The sequence below is a fragment of the Aythya marila genome (assembly GCF_965140915.1).
Source record: "Aythya marila genome assembly, chromosome: Z".
NCBI lineage: Eukaryota > Metazoa > Chordata > Aves > Anseriformes > Anatidae > Aythya > Aythya marila.
The window spans coordinates 88,951,608-88,968,680 of record NC_139080.1 but is presented as its reverse complement, the minus strand read 5'-3'; the positions used below and the strand labels follow the sequence as shown (position 1 = coordinate 88,968,680).

The window sequence follows — 17,073 nt, the reverse complement described above, 5'->3', positions numbered from 1 at the left end:
TTGCCTAGATCCAAGAAACATTTCACCTAGTGCTCCCAAGAAAAATTGCTCACAACAGAATCTTTTGGTAGCCCTCCACTTGCTTTGGCAGCACTCTCACAACTTCAGTCACAAGGGGAGTCTGTGCTTCCTTTCTTTCCAAACATAAGGACAGGGATAAGACAGCTCCCAGGTCAAACATTCGTCCTAGCAAGAGCTCCCATGAAAAAGTGTTCCCATCTGAAGCATTTGGTAGCCCTCAACTTCCTTTGGCAGCCCTTTCACAACCTTAGTCCTAGAGAGAGTTTGACCTTTCTCTCTCAAAACCTTAATCCTAACCCTAGGCAGTGCCCTAGTCAACACCCTCTTCCAATACCCACCCCACCTAGGCTCCCATAAAATAGTGCTCACAACAGAAACCTCTTGATAGTCCTTGACCTTCTTTGGCAGAATTTTCACAAACCCACTCAAACAGGGAATCTAGCTTAGAGCTTGGGGATATGATTTAGCGGAGGACTGTTAGTGTTAGCTCAGAGGTTGGACTCGATGATCTTGAGGTCTCTTCCAACCTAGAAATTCTGCGATTCTGTAAATATTAATTCGGAGAAGTTTTAGCATCTTCCCCATCTCAGTAGCACATATGAAGCAAGGAGTGTTGCCTACATATTCATTCTTAATTCATCACTCTCTAATTTCTAATCCCATGTTTCACAACGAGGAGCAGCCCAACGATCAAGCGCAGCAAGGACCTGGGCCAGCACCCCGGAGCCCATGTGGGCACGCCTCGGGACGGAGCAGCCCACCTGACCCTGCGGGGACTCTGGAACGCCCCCCCACCGTGGCCCTCCCCTCCTCTGCTCGCTCTGCACTATGGCAGCTTCCACCGTCCCAAACTGCCCATGCTGTCTCTCTCCAGGTGCCCACACAGGTTCCGAGGGAGCCTTCAGACCACCTCCCTGGTAAGGCAGCTTGTGCTGACGGGCCTGCTTCAGTGCCCCGCGTCTCTTGCTGGGGGAGCAAGCTCTCCTTTTCTGAGAAGAACTTGCTTCTTAGTTCCAACCTGAACCTTCCCTGGCAAGGCCTGACAACCACCACCATAAGAAAACAGATGTTTTACTAAGACACACTGAGAAAAGCAGGGATGGAAAGTCAGTTGTCGGGGTGGGAGTCTTCTTCCTGAGAGGAGTCCATTCTCCTGTCCACGTTGGCTTTCATGCGAGCTGCCAGGCGGGAGAACCTCCGTCCTGCTGATGTGCCCTCCAGGCTGTAGAGGTGCCCCAGTAAGGAGAGGCAGTGGGTCTGCTGAAGCATCCAGGCTAGCTTCTTCCTCCTGACACACAAGAGAAACTGCTGAGCCCAGAGGCGCGGCTGTAGAGCACCAAACCAGACTGGGCAGGGGAAAGTGGGGTGGCAGCTGAGACACGTACACCTCCTCAGAGGAAGGGAGCTGGTGCTGGAAGGGCTGCTGGCACGGAAGTGGGCAAATGAAGAAGTGCTGCCAGGGGCAGCCAACCGGTACAGAGGGTGTGCTGGCACTACAGCACGGGGAGGGGGGGGAAGTGATGCCAGGCACCAGCAGGAGAAGGACTATCGCAACTCTGAGCCTTCTCCTCATCACGCCCTTCCCCCCCCCAACCTTAACCCAACCTCATCCCATCCCTTGAGGTCACTGCCTTCCTTCCCCTGTTAAGCCCGTCCTCCCTGTTCACATCTCTTCTCTGTTCCCAGCCACCCCAGCCTCATCCGAAACGTGCCAGCAGGTGCATCCCTCGGCACAAGCTGCTTTCTATGCAAAGGCCCAGGGACTGCACAGGGGGGCAGCGTGAGGCTGCACTGGCCCCTGTTTGACCCACATGTCGTGCCTTAATGCCTCGGTCCTGCTAATGAGCTATGGCACAGCTTAGGCGTGGCCTGAAGTCCAGGCAGGCCTGGGCCTGAATGCCTGGCACCAGAATACTCTTCCTTTCCCACGCTCTCCCTTCTGCTGCTTACCGAGCCTCTAGCAGAAGAGAGGGTGTTCTTCTGTTTGTGGCACAAAGAGCACCCTGAAACCTTTCCCACAGAGACTTGACAAAGGCTCCGGCGCATGTCTGAGGGAATCGCTTTTTCAGAAGGCTCAGCGCCTGCCTGGTCGTTTTCTTGGCCAGCCCCACGCGTCCTAGATTACAGCAGACCTGCACAGGAAGAGGAAGCCATGCAGACATGGACCGCTTTCCCAAGCCTCTCCTCCTGCAGAGGCTGCAGAAATGTATAAGGGGCTGGCCATAGCAGGGACACCCCCTGCAAGAAGGGCGTCACCCTGCCGCTTTACCTCCGCTTTGAGGCTGAAGAAGGTCACCTCCTCAAAGCAGTCTAACACAGTTGCTGTCTTCCCCATGGAGTTCCTCAGGACCTCCGCTTCGTTGAGCTTCATAAGGGCCTTTGAGCAAGCACACAGGCAGCAGGTGAGCATCGGTGCAGAGCCCCCAGCTAGCTCCACCCTTCCCTCTTGCCTCCTGTGGCACCTGCCTTAGGAGGGCCCGCATCTCCCCATGTGATCCCTGCCCTAGCACAGTGCCCTGTGGGCTCAGAGCTCAGGCACCAAGGGAGCCTTCAGACTGCCTCCCAGGTACTGCAGCTTGTGCTGACGGGCCTGCTTCAGTGCCCCGCGTCTCTTGCTGTGGGAGAGGCAAAGCGCAGGAAACAGTCCGGCTCTGCCCCCACTGTTTCTTTTGGGAGGCCCCTCAGCGGGCGTGTCCTGTTGCAGTGGACTCCAGGTGCAATGTGTGCTGGCAAGCAGGGTCACTCACCATGTAGCTGTTGGAGACGTGCAGGTAGGCAGCCGCACACTCCAGCAGGTAGTAGAAGGCTCGGGAAGCATTGCCTGTTGCCACATAGTGGCGAGCCAAAGGCATAAGCACTGATTCAATGACGGCTTCGCATTTGCAGGAACACTCGCCACCGTCCTTCTCTTTGGTCCTGCTGGGCTGCACACTTGTCCATTTGCCCTCTGGTGGAAACCGCTCTGACGCTCTGGTCAGAGGCAGGTTGCCAGGAAAAGAAGAGAGCAAAGAGCAGATGAGCATCACCTGAGATGACCCTGCTCTCCCTACGGGTAGCAACAAACCCCTATTTCCTGCTGTCTCATCCCAGCTCCCACCCCACAGCCAGCCTCCTCCTCCCAAAGCTGGAGTCCCAGCCAGCAGCCAAATGGCAGAGCTCCATCTGTCTCCTCTGGAGCTCGCTCGTTTCCACAATCATCAGAACCTTGTCTCCTCACCTGAACTCCTCCTCCGAGAAAGCCTGCTGCGGCTGCAGGGCATTTGCACTACCTGGGAAGAAGAGAGCGTGTCAAGGGACTCCCCACATAGCCCGGGCTAAGAGCTGCAGGCTTGCAAGGGTCCTGTCGAGCAGACCCAGGGCACAAGAGCTGCGGTGATCGTCCTTGTCCCCTGGCTTATCCCTGGTGTTGGGGACCCGGTGGGCCCCAGCCTGCATGGGCCTGGACTTCCAGAGGGAGGGGGCTCCGCTGCACGGCACACAGCCTACCTTCAGGGGTGTGAGTCCTGTCCTTCTTCAGGTGTTCTCCAGCGAGCACCAAGGCCTCCCAGCTGTGCCAGTCATCCTCGTCAGCAGAGCCCCGGCAGTTTTCCCCATCCTGGGGACGGCGAAGCGGTGGAAGGCCACAAAGTCCCCTCCGTGGCAGCTCCGGCATTTGTGCGCGTGCTTCTCCAGGAAGGCAGCACACTTGCGCTGCGTGCTGGCCCTCTGTCTCTTGGGCCACAGCTCGTAGGCTGCCTCCTGCAGCAGCGGGGCACAGAAGGCCAGAACGCCAGCCTGCTGCTCCGTGGTCTCCTTGCTTGTAGACGGCCTCTCCACCCCTGCAAGGCAATGGATGGTGGCCTAAGCCAGAGTGGTAGAGACATTCCCAACAGCCGCTGGGAATTTCCCTTTGCACAAAGCTGGTGGGGGAAGGCCTCCTTCAGCTACAGCGCTCCTGGGTCTACGTTACTGCCACCACTTACCGCTCCCTGCCTGCTGAGAGGTGGCCGGCCCCTCTCGAGCATCTTGGATGTCTCTGGGCACCCCTGTGTCCTTCAGCCACTTAAGGATGTTGTCGCTCACCAGCATGTCCAACAAATAATTCATCTGCTGCCTGGTGCAACTGGGAAGGATGTGAGCCAGCAGCTGGGTGGTAAACACTGGCCCTATGATGGCTGCAAACTTCAAAACCATCTGCTTCTGCAGCGTGATCCGGTCCAGCTCAGCCAGTGCAATATCTGTCAAGAAGAAGCAAATCGTCTCTCTCTTTTGTGTCTCGGAGCCTGAGCTTGGAGAGGCTGGACGGTTCCACCACAGGAAACAGGGTAGACTTTGGCCTCTCTTCCTCAGGATGGCACCTGGTGGGCAATTGGAGCCCAGGGGAATGTCTTCAAGATGGCTCCACTCCTCTTGCAACCACAGGCCACAAGGCCCAGGGATAAGAGCTCCTCCACCACGGATGGGGAGGGCACGATCCTGCGGGTACATGCGACCCGTGATGCGACCTACCGGAGCTGAACTAGGCTGATGCCCAGCAGCGCACACAGAGAGCAGAGAGCGCTTTCACCACCTCAGAGCTGGACTTGGAGCTCCCCACAACTGCTGTGGGCCTCACAGCCGGCCCACAGCCCGGAGGGGGACATCTGTGTCCTTAAGCACAGAGCTCTGTCTGCTCAGACCAGAGTTGCCTTCCTGGCAGGGCCCCCCAGGCTGAGAGGGTGCTTCTGCAGCATGCTGATGCCCAGCCCCTCTCTCACATGCACCCCAGGAAAGGACCCCAGCACAGCCACGAACTCAGCCCCTCACCTTTCAAGGCAGCCGGCAGCACGGTGGTCTCCAGGCTGACATCTGCTCTGACGGTGCAGACCCTGCCACTGTTATTCCCAGCACTGGAGCTTGAGGTGGCTGAGACAATGGGTGAAGCCTCGACTGCAGAAGCTGGGAAGAGAGAGAGAGAGAGCATGAACAAGGTGGGGCAAGTCCAACCTGTCACGGTTGGGTGCGCTTCATGGCCCGCACCGAATGCGGTCAGTGAGCAGGGCAAACCGGTTTCCACCGCAATGGTTTTGTCTGCATTGCCCTTGCGACTCTTTTTCTGCCTTTGGACCAGCTGCCCAGCTGTACTGAACGAATATCCCGCAACAGAACGCAGCGGTTGCTACCTTTGACAGCGCTCCCTCCCACAGCCAGGGAAATTGCCAGTGATAATCCAAAAGGCAAAGCCCATGCAGGCTGTCCCCAGGGCAACAGCACTCTGCTTGGCATTGCTCTTGCAATTACTGCTCTTGCGTTACTGCCAAGCTCCTCAGTTCCCAGCGCCTTTGCGGGCATTTCTGGTTTTGGATTACACTTTCCCAGGTCTGACCCTCTCCTGCAGAAGGGCTTTCTTCTCGAGGGAGCTGGTGGCTTGCCAAGGTGACAGCAAGGTGTGCAGGAGCCCACACCTCAGCCAGATCAAGTTCTGTCCTGCTGCCAGATCGGACTCTGCCCAGACTCACTGGAAAGCCACAGGACACGGTCGTGTGTGTGTGTGTGTGTGGGGGGGGGGGGGGTGACGTGCAACAGCATCTAGCCAGTCCGCAACAAGAGTGCTTACCGATCAAGCCCTCCCAGTTGTCCTCTACTATTTTGTCCTGCCTCCCAGTGCTGAACAAGAGCATGTTGTTGCGACGCAGGCAGCGCAGCAGTTCCTCACAGTAATATGGGATGCCAGAGCTTCTTTGGATCAGGAACCTGGGCAGGAGCAGACCCAGCAGTGACCAACACCAGGGAAGTATGGTGCAACACAGTTCTGATGGGCGGGTGGCGAGTCACTCAGGCCTCACAGGGTAACCAGCCTCTTTGTCACAGCTACGGCTCACTTCAGAAGGGGGCGGTCCTCCCACTGGCTTGGGCGTTTGGGACCCCTGACCCTACACTGTTTGCTGGAGTCCATGGGGAAATGGTCGTGGGCAATGTCCAAAGCACAACACAGCAAGCCTGATCTTCCCTGTCCTCAGGAGCCCAGATCTGCTCTGGCAGCTGGCTGGACCCCTGCTCCTGGGAATCCCTACTGCAGCCTGGCTACATTGGTCAAAGCCTTTTTCACACCTCAGCCACGCTGAGGCTTGGGTACCCATCTCCCTCTGCTCTCCTCTCTCCTCTTCTCTCCCTTTTCCTCCCTGCCTTGCCCTCCCTCCTCTGCAACAGCAAAGGGCTGTCACTGCCCACGTGCTGCGTCCTGGGAGCTGCCTATTTTTAGCTCACACCTGCTGTGGTGAGTCTTAAGGAGAAACCCAGGTCCTTGCTGGAGTCAAGGATGCTGCCAGAAGGCCCCGTGCTTCCTTTCCTGCGGGGCGACTTCCTTCCGTGGCAGCATAGGTCCAACCCCTCCGGAAGAGCTCCGTGGCCTGCAACATACCTTGCTAGATCCCTGGGGATGCTGACCACTCCAAGGTCCTGGCAGACTTTCTGCACCACAGCTGCAGGTTTCAGCTCTTCCAGATGAAGACAGCTGATTCTCTGGGACGTTGTGCTGTCTGCTGCAGCTTTGAAAAAGCTCTCCGTTCTCTCGTGGCCAGGAGCTAAGCTCATCACCATAAAGAGCGTGACGCTTTGGAGCACGGGCCACATGACAGTCCAGGAGGCAGGGTCGATGAAGTGGGCGTTGTCGATGACAAATATGCCAAATTCTCCTCCAAGGGTCTGAAAAAAGCAGATGGATCTGTGTGGAGTCTGGCGGATTCTCAAGCATCCTCTAGGGGAGGAGATGCAGCCTCTCTCTCCGGAGACGGAGAATACTCAGAAGTCTCTCCCCAGCCGCTTCCCTCTTCAGAAGCTTACTGGCTTTTCATTTCTGCGAGACTTTAAGGCCTCCTGGAACATCACTTGCCCTTCTGAAGAAGGGAGCTTGGGCAAAGGAATGCAGAAGGCGTCAATCCTCCTCCAGGGCACATACCCTCCAACTTAACAGGAGGCGAGCTACGACGAGGCATATGGGGAGGGTGTGAGAGGGGCTTCTGGGAGGAGGGGCTCCTGGGCCCTGAAGGGCGGTGACCCTGGCACATCGTCCTGCTGCCCACTCAGGCTGTTCTGATGTGGAGCCTGCAGCGGGCAGGGTTGTTTTCTTTCTCTGACCCAGGTAGAAGGAGGAACGCTCACCTTCTGTAGCACTTTCCTACAAGTCTTCTGCAACTCCCTTTTCCTTTGAAGGTCATGCATCTTGCAAACCTCGTCTGAGATGGCAAACTGGACAGGAAAGCAGAGTCAGAAAGAAACATCATCCTGGGACCAGGCATGCCTATCCACCAAGCTAGACGGCAGAGCAAAGCGCCTCTGCTTTTGCATGAGGTCAGCGCAAGCCTCTCTTCACTGGCCTTTCCAGGGCGCTGACCAAGACACCTGGCACATGCACAGGACATGAAGTCACCACAGACAAGGAGCCTCCCTGGACCCACGAATCAGAACGGGGTGCTATGAGCACTGCAACTCCCAGCCCAGCAGAACACCCAAACAACCACCAGACTACCTCAGGAGGCCTCCCTCTCGCTCTCACCTCGACGAGGAAAATGTTGTTGAGGAGGCAGTAACTGCTCTCTTCTATCGCCCCTTGGAGCTTGGCCTGCAGGGTGCGCTGCCGGTCCTTGCACGTTTCACCCGCCTGCAGTCCCAGGGCCCTGGCCACCAGCATACAGACGGCAGAGAAGGGCTGCCTCATGTTGGCCTTGGTCAGTTCCATGGTGACAACCCTGCGGTGCAAAAGCAAAAGGCAGTTGAGCTGCAGAAAAGGCCCCCAGTAGCCCACGCCTGCCAAGACAGGAGAGTTAGAGACTCACGCTGCCTGGTTCTTACTGCAAAGGAACGCAGGGTGCACAGTCCTGGGGGTGTGGGCGGAGGGCCAGGCACAGGGCAGAGGCATCGCAGTCTTCCACGAACGTCAGGGGACGGGCATGGGAAGGGGCTCAAAAAACCCACTTACCTGTGCCCAGTGGCCTGGCCCAGAAAGGCCAGCTCAGTAAGTGGCTCTTTCCAGAGCCCAGAATGCCTGCGTACGCCAGGATGCGCGGCTGTCCCAAAGTCTCATAGGCCTTCAAGCTGCGTTCAAAGAGGTCAATCTCCACCTCCCGACCTGTGAAGACCAACCAGGAAACAAGCTGTTGCAGCATGCTGAAAAGCAGGGCAGCATTCCCTTTTGCTGGCACGGCAGCTTCCCTCCACCACGTCAGCAAGCCTGCCTACACCCAGGCCTCCTTCCAAGCCCCTCATCTCAGAGCCGCCTGCCTGCTGGCCACACGGCGCAGCTCCTAGGAGCTCTTTCCCCTCCGCTTCTCCTCCCACAGGCAATGAGATTCAGCCAGCTGGACACAGCTCCCCACACCGATCCAGCCCAAGACTGGAGGGCACACTTTGAGGCACTGCAGGCAGCTGCGCCCAAAAGGCATGCCAAACATCTCACTGCACCCTGAGCCCCAGAGCTCTTGCCAGCACCCTGTAGCTAAGGTGGCGTCTTTGGGCCTGTTGTGGTTTTGGCTGCGATACAGCTCCTTGTCTTCACAGGAGCTTGGAGTGTGCTGTGATGTGCTGGACTTGCCACCAAAGGAACGCCGAGAACACACTGAACTCTTGCCGAGCAGTGCTGGCACAGTGTCAAGGCCTCTGCAGTTTCTCATGCTGCCCCACCAGCCAGCAGGCTAGAGGAGGGAGGAAGGGAGCGAGCGGCTGTGTGGGGCTCAGCTGCCTACCGGGGTTAACCTCCAGCAAGGTGCACTGCTTTGGGCAAAGGGAAGCAGCTGGGGTTCTGAAGAGCGAGGACTTCTCTACCTACCCAGCAAGGGGCCATAGTCCGACCTCTTCTTGGTAAGACCCATGTCAAAGATGCTAGAAGCGGGAGAAGACAAAACATGAGTTTCACTTAGTTGTTCAGAAGCCAGGGAATATAGAGCCTGCTGTGTTAGGGGAGGAGACCCGCCGCAGGTAACTGCTTTTCTTTCCAGCAGCATGCTGTCCGGAGCATGCTCCCCGGCCAACGTTCGAGTGGACATGCCAGGACAGCTTCAAGCACGAAGAAGGCCAGCAGCCATGGCGGGACAGCAGAAGGTGTTGGGAGTCCCTCGCCAGAGGCCAAAACCAAAGAAAGCCCAGATGCGGCAAAGAAGCCAGGGTGTGCTGTTGGCTAGTAGACTGCTCTGCCACCCTGGACAAGCAAAAGAAGCCTCTTGGAAAGGAGGACCTGTGTCACTTAGTGGCTCAGGACACCAAGCACCTGGCACCTTTGGCTCAAGTCTTTTGATAGTTTTCAAGAGACAGCAACGTTAACATCCAAAAGGTCCTCCAACCCTGGCCCGGAGGGACAGCTGAGAACTGAGCAGGCAGACAGGAGGAAGAGTGGCCCAGTGGCCCACCTTTCCCCAAGGCGGCATGACTGACCCAAAGCTTCCTGCGCAGAAGGAGCTGGGAAAAAATTCCTCCTTGCATCAGAATGACCTCTGCCTTAGCCTTGCACATAGTGGAGCAAACACAGAGCAGGGAGGGAGCCCAGCGGAAAGCCGCTTGGACAAAGCCTGCATGGCTAGCGTGCGTCTCCAAAGCCAGGACAACCTTCTGCACCCCACTGGCGTCACTCGCAGCTCTCTTAGCAGCAGGAGACACAAGGGCAGAAAGGCACAAAGCAGACCCATGCCAGGCCTTTGGATCTTCTTGGCCACAGGGAAGGGATGTCTGTGGGAGGCCAGGCTGGTCTCTTGCTGCACAGCTCCTCTTTACCGGTCAAGGTTGCACCCTTGGCTTCCCCTTGTGGCCCCATCCAGATGGCTCGGAAGACACTCACCACTTGTCGGTGATCCCCACATATTGATAGATAGCGCCGGGATCTGTAACACCTTTCAACTTTGTCTTCGGCAACTCCTTGAAGAGGTAACTGGGCAGGCGAGAGGCCTTGTAGGTGTCTTCATCACAGGACACCAGCCTGGGGTAGTGCACCATCAAGCGGGCACCCCAATTCACCTTATGGCCAATCACTGCCATGGAGAGAGAACACATTGACATGGTTAGGAAAGCAGCCTTGCCCCACCCTTTAAGGCCAAGGGCTACTTCCCCTTGTTGTCCATAGGTGCATGCCTAGTGCACTGCACCAATGAGCACACACAGCAAAGATCTTTTAATTAATTCATTATATAAATATATATATATTATATAATTAAATATTTTATTATATAACTCTGCAGAGTCAGGTGCTTGGCGATCTTCCGCAAAGCCAGCACACCTCTGACTTGAATCACCGTTACTTGTACACAGCAAACTTGTGAAAGCTATCTCTTTGGGTACTTCTGATTGGCTATTACAGCTCACCTAACTTATGTCTCCTGAGTTTGCACATTACAGAGAAAGAGTGGGGGCTGGGGAAGTGGGGACACATCAAATCCCACATTAGCATACGTTAGCATTTTGATGGGTACGATTTTTAATACGTTTATGACCCTTAATGAGCAAAAGGTTACTACAGATTAGTCTGGAGCTGTTGTTCTCCTCCTTGTTTTCACCTTTTGTCCCTTATCTCCCTTGCTGCTGCTAGCTCAAGGCTACCTGTCTCTCTGTTCCCTTATTCTCTCACCTAAAAGACTATACAAGCTATAGAAATACTACACAAGCTACAGGACTCTCTATATTCTTCAAGGTTTCCTTGTTTTTCCCAGCTTTGGGACTACACCCTCAGGCACAGGTCAACCCCGCAGCAGGGCAAGCTGACCCAGCGGGAACCGCAAGTCTGAGCCCATTCTCCCACCTCAGGTCGAGACCTGTGACATCTGGGCCGCTCTCGGCAGGCTGTAGCATATGTGCTTGCCCCAGCCTTCCCATCTCTTCATGATGGATGTGTGTGTGACAGGTGTGCTTAAGCACACCCACGCCAGCCTCCCACTCTTCAGACTAAGGTGCGGTACCTGTATGTTCAGCCCTCTCCGGATGGCCACAGAGGCCGTAGAACATCGTCCCGCTGGTGACCCCAATAGACATTGCCCTGGCACACAGGGAGAGAAGTGCAAATTCAGTGGTGCCTCAGGCGCAGTCCTGCTCGCCCCGCTCTGCCACTTCCCACGTCTCCCCTTGGCACCAACCAGGGACACCTGCTGTCCCACAGCCGGTGTGTGCCTCGGGGACTTGGAGAGCTTGGGGCACCACACACAAGGGACGTGGGGAGGGTGCACGCAAGACGGCTTGGACCCTTCCCCTGAGGCCCGATGGCTGTGACCTGCAGCAGGCCACAGCCCCTCTCACTAGTGGAGGAAAGCAGGTGCTACCCACAGAGCACCTACAATGCCAGCGACTTTGAGATTAGGCCAGAGCCCTGTTCCTGGCAGGCTGTGCTTGGAGGGACTGCGCCTGGCTGCCGTGAGCTAAGCCCAGGGGCCACCTGCTGCCTCTCAGGGTGCTGCCTCAATCCTGCCAGGGACAAAGGAGGCCAAGCCAGGAGGCCACGTCTCTTGCTGGTCAGCCCCCTTGCGCTGTCCCAGGCAGCACGCATGCCCTGCAACACCGCCACACACTCACTCAAGTTTCCTCAATGATCTGGAGCACGTGCTGAAGATCTGAAGAGCGCTGTCCAAGGCACGGGTGCTCTCGTCATGCAGCTTTGCTCCAGACATTCCGAACACACAGAGGAATGTACAGCCCTGCAGAGGACAGATGCAACACATCTGGTTACAGTGCCTATGGCCAGCAGCTAATGCCGTTCCATTGCAGTCGCCAGGGAGACCAGTAGAGCTGCAGGTCAACACAAAGCCACAGAGGACTGATCCCACCAGCAAGGCAGAGCTGCTCCTCAGTCCCTCTCCACTAAACAGACACAGGCCACCCTCTGGGGGTGGGATTGCTCCCCCACGCTCACCTTATCAAACAGAAGGCTTTTGTTGATTTCACCCTTGTGAGGACTGATGATTGTTGAAATCATCCTGTTGGCATCACGGAGGCCCCTCTGAAGATCCAGTAACCTGGCCTCTGCAGAAAACTGCAGCTGGATAAAGAGGCTGGTGACTGGCCGTAGCTCAGACCACAGGTGCAGCGGCATATCCACGTCCAGCTGGAAGTGAAGAGCACGACAGCTTTGCCAGCCTGTTCTCCCGGCGGTTCCTCTGGGCCCGTGCCACGTACCGAGGGAGAGCAGGCATGTTGGCAATACCAGGTACTACTGGAGGAAGGGTAAGTCCCCTGCTCGGTGCCAATCGCAGGCCAGCCTGCGGCAGGCAGGTCACAGCAGAGTCATAGCACAAACGACAGAGGGGAATGTTCCAGCAACACTGCATCTTGTGGCAAGTACGGATGCGAGGGGCGACCCTCTGGCACATCCCAGGGACTTGAGCAGACTCGCCCCCTTGTCCTCGCCTCGTGCCCACAGCACGTCCAGAGCAAGAGTCATGGAAAAGACAGAGGCAAGTCCACCTCCTGCCACCCGTGCCTCTTTGAGGAGCAGCACAAAATGGGCAGTTGCCTGGCACGTGCAGCACCAGTAAGCCTGGCATCAGGTCCCCTGGGTTCCCGCCCCAGGGTGCTTTTTCTTCCATTTGTCTGTTTTCACGAGAGCTCCACCCATGCAATGCACACCTTCTTCTGCCCTCCCAAAATGCAGCCTCCAGCAGCAGCGGCCTTACCTTCCTGAGAGGAGCTGCTGGTATGTACTTCTGCATCTCTGCTGCCACTTTAGGACCATTGGACACGAGAAAAGCTGGCCTTAGGTGCCCTAAGGGAAGCAAACGCAGGCCTTCACTGGCAGGACGGGACTACAAGGGGGTTGAAAGACGGGGCTGGCACTGGGCAAAGCAGAGCAAAGATTCTTTGGCGTTTCCTCCTGCTCCCCTCTGCAGCTGCTTGGCCAGAGCCATCCCCTGGAAGGAGGGGATGGCAGCGACAGCCTCAGCTGAAGCACAGGAGGGACAAAGGCACGAATGCTGACTGAAAGGTGGAAGAGGGCAGGGGGAGTTCCTCCCTGGAACTCTGAAGCAGGCAGGCCCCATTTTTCCAGCCAGTCTCAGAACACGGTGAAGCAGGGACTCACCTATCCTTTCCAAACGCTGCATCTTCACGTGTTGCTCAAACTGGCCTGCAGCATCTTGGCGTTCTGATCCAGACATGTGCTCCATCCTCTGAACCTGCAGACACGCAGAACAAAAGTACTGCCACTGGCCTCCCCAAGGAGCCCCGGGAGACACAGCCCGCCCCTCCACTCTCACTTTCCAGAGAAGGGCAGAACCTCTTGGTGCAGCAAGCCCACCTCTCTGGATTTTCAGCTGGGACGGAAGTGCCTCTTCAGAAGGACCAGAGCCACGCAGGCATCACCCAAGCATGCCCCAGCTCTCCAGGACAGCTGCGCGACCCACGGGGGACATTGCTGGTGGGGCCCACACCCTTCCTGTGCTTCCCTTGGCCAGTCACACCAAGCAAGCACTACCCAGAGCTACCCCTGAGGTGGAAGGGCAACTGCTTCAGCTCTCTACCAACCCTTACAGCTACAACTCTCTCCACGTCCAGCGCCTCAGCCTTCTGGCATCTGCCTCCTTCCCTCTCAGGTGCAGGTCTTCAGAGAGGCTCTAGAGGCCAACCTGTCCACCTACCTTCAGAACCCGTTTGCCACCAAGAAGCCTGGTCTGGATCTTTTCCTGCTCACACAGCTTCCAGCAGGTGGGCGAGACAATCACTTCACTTTTAACCGCAAGGTTTTGGGCGTTCATAACTTCCTCCAGGGCCTGGCTGCAGATGAAGTACTGCTGATGGTACCTGTCTCCAGCAGCCAGTACGGTCATTTGCCCTGCGGAGATCCCTGGGGAGAGAGCAAGAAGCAGCATTGACACCGGGGAGCAGAAGCAGTCAGCAGCACTGGAGAGTGCCAGGGCTGTGCACGTGGCACAGCTGACCCTGCAGCGCCCATACCTATCTTCAGGTGGAGCTTCTGACCCACGTGTGTGTCACGACTGCCATGCTTCTTCTGGATTTGTTGGCAACACTGCAGCACCAGGCTGATGGTCTGAGGCAGCTGAGCTTCTGATGCTCTCCACAGCACCAGCACAGCATCCCCTGGGGAAAGTGAGGGGAAGGGGAAGGCTCTCCTGAGGGACAGCAGCAAGTGGCCAGCCGGCGTGCAGAGGAGGACGGGCTTGTGGGAGGGCATCCTCCTGAAGGACAGCACCCTGGCCACAGGGACCCCTCCCCTCTGCCAGACCAGCCACAGCACCAGCCAGGGCAGCAGGGCAAGAGGGTGGGTGGCGGGGGGACCCTCTGCCCAGCACTCCTCCGCAGCTGCAGCAGCCCAGGGACACCACCGGAGGGATTGCTGCGTGGCCAGAGAGCTGCTCCATCAGGCCAGAGCACAGAGCAAGCGGCTCCCGCGGGAAACACTGCACAGCAGCAGGACATGGAAGCAGCCTCCTCCTAAGGACATACCTCCAAACTTCAGGATGTCTCCTCCGAAATCCAGCACAACTGTGGAGAAAGAAGGGAAGGCAGAGTTATGGGGCGCCTTCTTCCGGAATCCGTGGGGCAAGCCACCTGTAGCCACAGCCCTGGCCCCTGTACAGCGAGTTGGGAGGCCACACAAGCACAGTACGGTGCAAGCTGGAAGGCACCTCTGGAGAGTATCTGCTCCAGTCCCGCACCCCGTCTCCACTCAAGCCGAGCCACTCAGAGCCACCTGCCCGGGGCCACGTCCAGACGCCTGGTGAAGATCTCTGAGCGGGGACACTTGCAAATGCTGCCAAAGTGGTGGCCACCACATGCTCACGGTCAGAGACGTCCCCCAGGATAAGGGGCTCAGGAGGGCCACACACAGATGTCAGTGCGAGCCTCCCTAGGTCACTGGCACGCTGGCACTCACTGGATGCCCCCAGCCTGCCTGCGGTCCTAATGGCACCAAAGCCGTGTTCCATCGTGGAACTGCAACGGTCTCTCTGCAAGCACAGAGACAGATGCTGAGAAAGCAGGTGTCCCCTTGCTCATACGATCAGAGAATGATCTAGGCTGGAAAAGGCCTTCGAGATCATCAAGTCTGACCATCCACCTAGCCTACTGAGTCCCCATCACTAAACCATCTACCTTAGTGCCACGTCCACACATCTCTTAAATAGCTGCAGGGACTGGGACTCCATCGCTTAACTGGGCAGGCTGCTCCAGTGCTCAACCACAACCTCCTTGAAGAAATTCTTCCCAGTACCCAACCCAAGCACAGCCTGCCCCAAATCGAGAGCCTTTCCTCATGGCCTCTCTCTTGTCACCTGAGAAAAGAGACCGACTGCCTCTGCGCTGCAGCCTCCTTGCAGGGAGGTGGGAAGCGCAATGAGGTCTCCCCTCAGCCTCCTCTTCTCCAGACTAAACAACCACAATGCCCTCAGCTGCTCCTCGTAACTCTTGTTTTCTAAACCCTTCAGCAGCTTTGATGATCTTCTCTGTACACACGCAAGCAACTCAGACATCCTTCTCGTGGTCAGGGGCCCCGAACTGAATGCAATATTCGAGGTGTGGGCTCACCACTGCCGTGTCCAAGAGCTATCACTTCCCTAGCCCTGCTGGCCACACTAGTTCTCATGCAGGCCAGAATGCCATCGGCCTTTCTAGAGACCTGGGCACGCTGCTTGCACATGTTCAGCTGGCCGCCAAGCAGCAACCCCACATCCTTTTCTACTGGGCACATTTCCAGCCACTCTTCCCCCAGGCCTATGTGGCTGCATTAGGTTGCTGTGTGCCAAGCGCAGGACCCACCACTTAGCCTGGTTCAGTGGCATGTGACTGGACTTGGCCCAGCCTACCTCAGCAAAGCCTTCCCACCCTCAAGCCAGTCAACCGTCCCGCCTAACTTGGAATTGTCTGCAAACTTACTGATGGAGGGTGCATTCAATCCCCTCCTCCCTCCTGGTCACTGATGAAAATGTTAAACAAAAAAGGCCCTGGTAGAGTGCCCTGGAGAAGGCCACTGGTGTCCAGACACCAACTGGATTGAACCTGGATTGAACTCCGCTTGCTAGGACTCCTTAAGCCCAGCCGTCCAGCCACTTCTTTACCCAGCAAACAGTATGTCTGCCCAAGCCCTGAGCAGCCAGTCTCTCTGGGAGAATACTGTGGGCAGCAGTGTCAAACGCTTTATAAATAGCCAGGCAGACAATGACCAGAGCCTCTCCCTCCTCTACCAAGTGGGTCACCTTGTCGTAGGAGATCAGGGTAGTCAGGAGGCACCTAGCCTTCAAAATCCCGCGCCAGCTGCTTCTGATCCCTCCATTGGAGGCATGTGCCATGTCACAGCACTCAGGATCACCTGCTCCGTAACCTGCCCTGATACTGACATCAGGCTGACGGGCCTGTAATTCCCTGCAAAGTCCTTCCAGCCCTTCCTGTTGCCTGGAGGCACGTCTGCCAGCCTGCAGTCCACTGGGGCCTCCCTCATCCCAGTGGGCAGCAGAAGAGACCTGCTGCGCTCCTCTCTTGCCACGGGAGCCCCACGGCTCCCACTGTCCCCCCAGGCCACAGTGAGCTCCACAGCCCTTCCAAGGAGGCAGGAGCAGCTGGTGCAGCAAGGCTGCCTCTGCCCTCCGCAAGCAACCTCAGGGCCCCATATACAACAGCCTGGCAGCATGGCTCTTACCCTCCAAAACGTCGCTCATGTAGTCATTGAGTGTTTGTGCCAGCTCGTCAGCACCTCTGTCTGTGCCGCTCTGCTGGACACACTTCTCTGACAAAGAAGTGAAACCTGCAGGAAGAACAGGCAGAAATCAGGACATGTCTACGTGGGCCACAGGGCCTGGCAGCCAGTCCCATGCTGCCAAGCCTAAGCGCCTGTCAGTCGCTGCATCGCAAGAGAAGCCAATCCGTGCTCTCTTTAGCCATCACAGCAGGAGTCCTCAAGAGCGACAAGATAGCTGTGCCATCTACGGGCCAGGGCCCCCGAGGGCCTGGTGTGTCCCAATGGCTCGTTTCCGGGGAGGCTCTACCGTGCCCAACCCACCTGAAAAATCCGCTAAGAACAGCACTCCCACGATAAGCCTGGGGATCTGGCTGTCCCAGGTGAAGTCCTCAGAAAGAAGATCGGGGAGGAGCACGCTCCCGTTCTCCATCTCAGAGTAC

General features: G+C 57.0%; 2 protein-coding genes across 2 annotated transcripts; both read right to left on the bottom strand.

The window, feature by feature from the left end:
• Window positions 1–1,128: 1,128 nt before the first annotated feature.
• LOC309890290 (adenylate cyclase type 10-like) lies at window positions 1,129–10,937 on the bottom strand (the record flags this gene model as incomplete). The annotated part of the gene is given in 18 exon segments (XM_082783961.1): window positions 1,129–1,309; window positions 1,972–2,153; window positions 2,291–2,398; window positions 2,769–2,991; window positions 3,239–3,290; window positions 3,508–3,607; window positions 3,610–3,839; window positions 3,984–4,238; window positions 4,807–4,938; window positions 5,597–5,733; window positions 6,401–6,684; window positions 7,141–7,227; window positions 7,535–7,727; window positions 7,958–7,989; window positions 8,028–8,107; window positions 8,804–8,856; window positions 9,806–9,995; window positions 10,917–10,937. Coding segments are annotated over 17 exon segments (2,484 nt in total). The 5' UTR covers window positions 9,961–9,995; window positions 10,917–10,937.
• Window positions 10,938–11,794: 857 nt separating this feature from the next.
• Window positions 11,795–16,783, bottom strand: LOC309890288 (adenylate cyclase type 10-like; the record flags this gene model as incomplete). Its single annotated transcript, XM_082783958.1, has 7 exons — window positions 16,595–16,783; window positions 14,407–14,445; window positions 13,897–14,040; window positions 13,581–13,786; window positions 13,025–13,118; window positions 12,621–12,709; window positions 11,795–12,052 (listed from the first exon to the last, which is right to left on the bottom strand). Exons 1-7 carry the CDS (start codon window positions 16,611–16,613, stop codon window positions 11,795–11,797), a joined length of 849 nt encoding a protein of 282 aa, XP_082640084.1. The 5' UTR covers window positions 16,614–16,783.
• Between the last annotated feature and the right edge of the window lie 290 nt (window positions 16,784–17,073).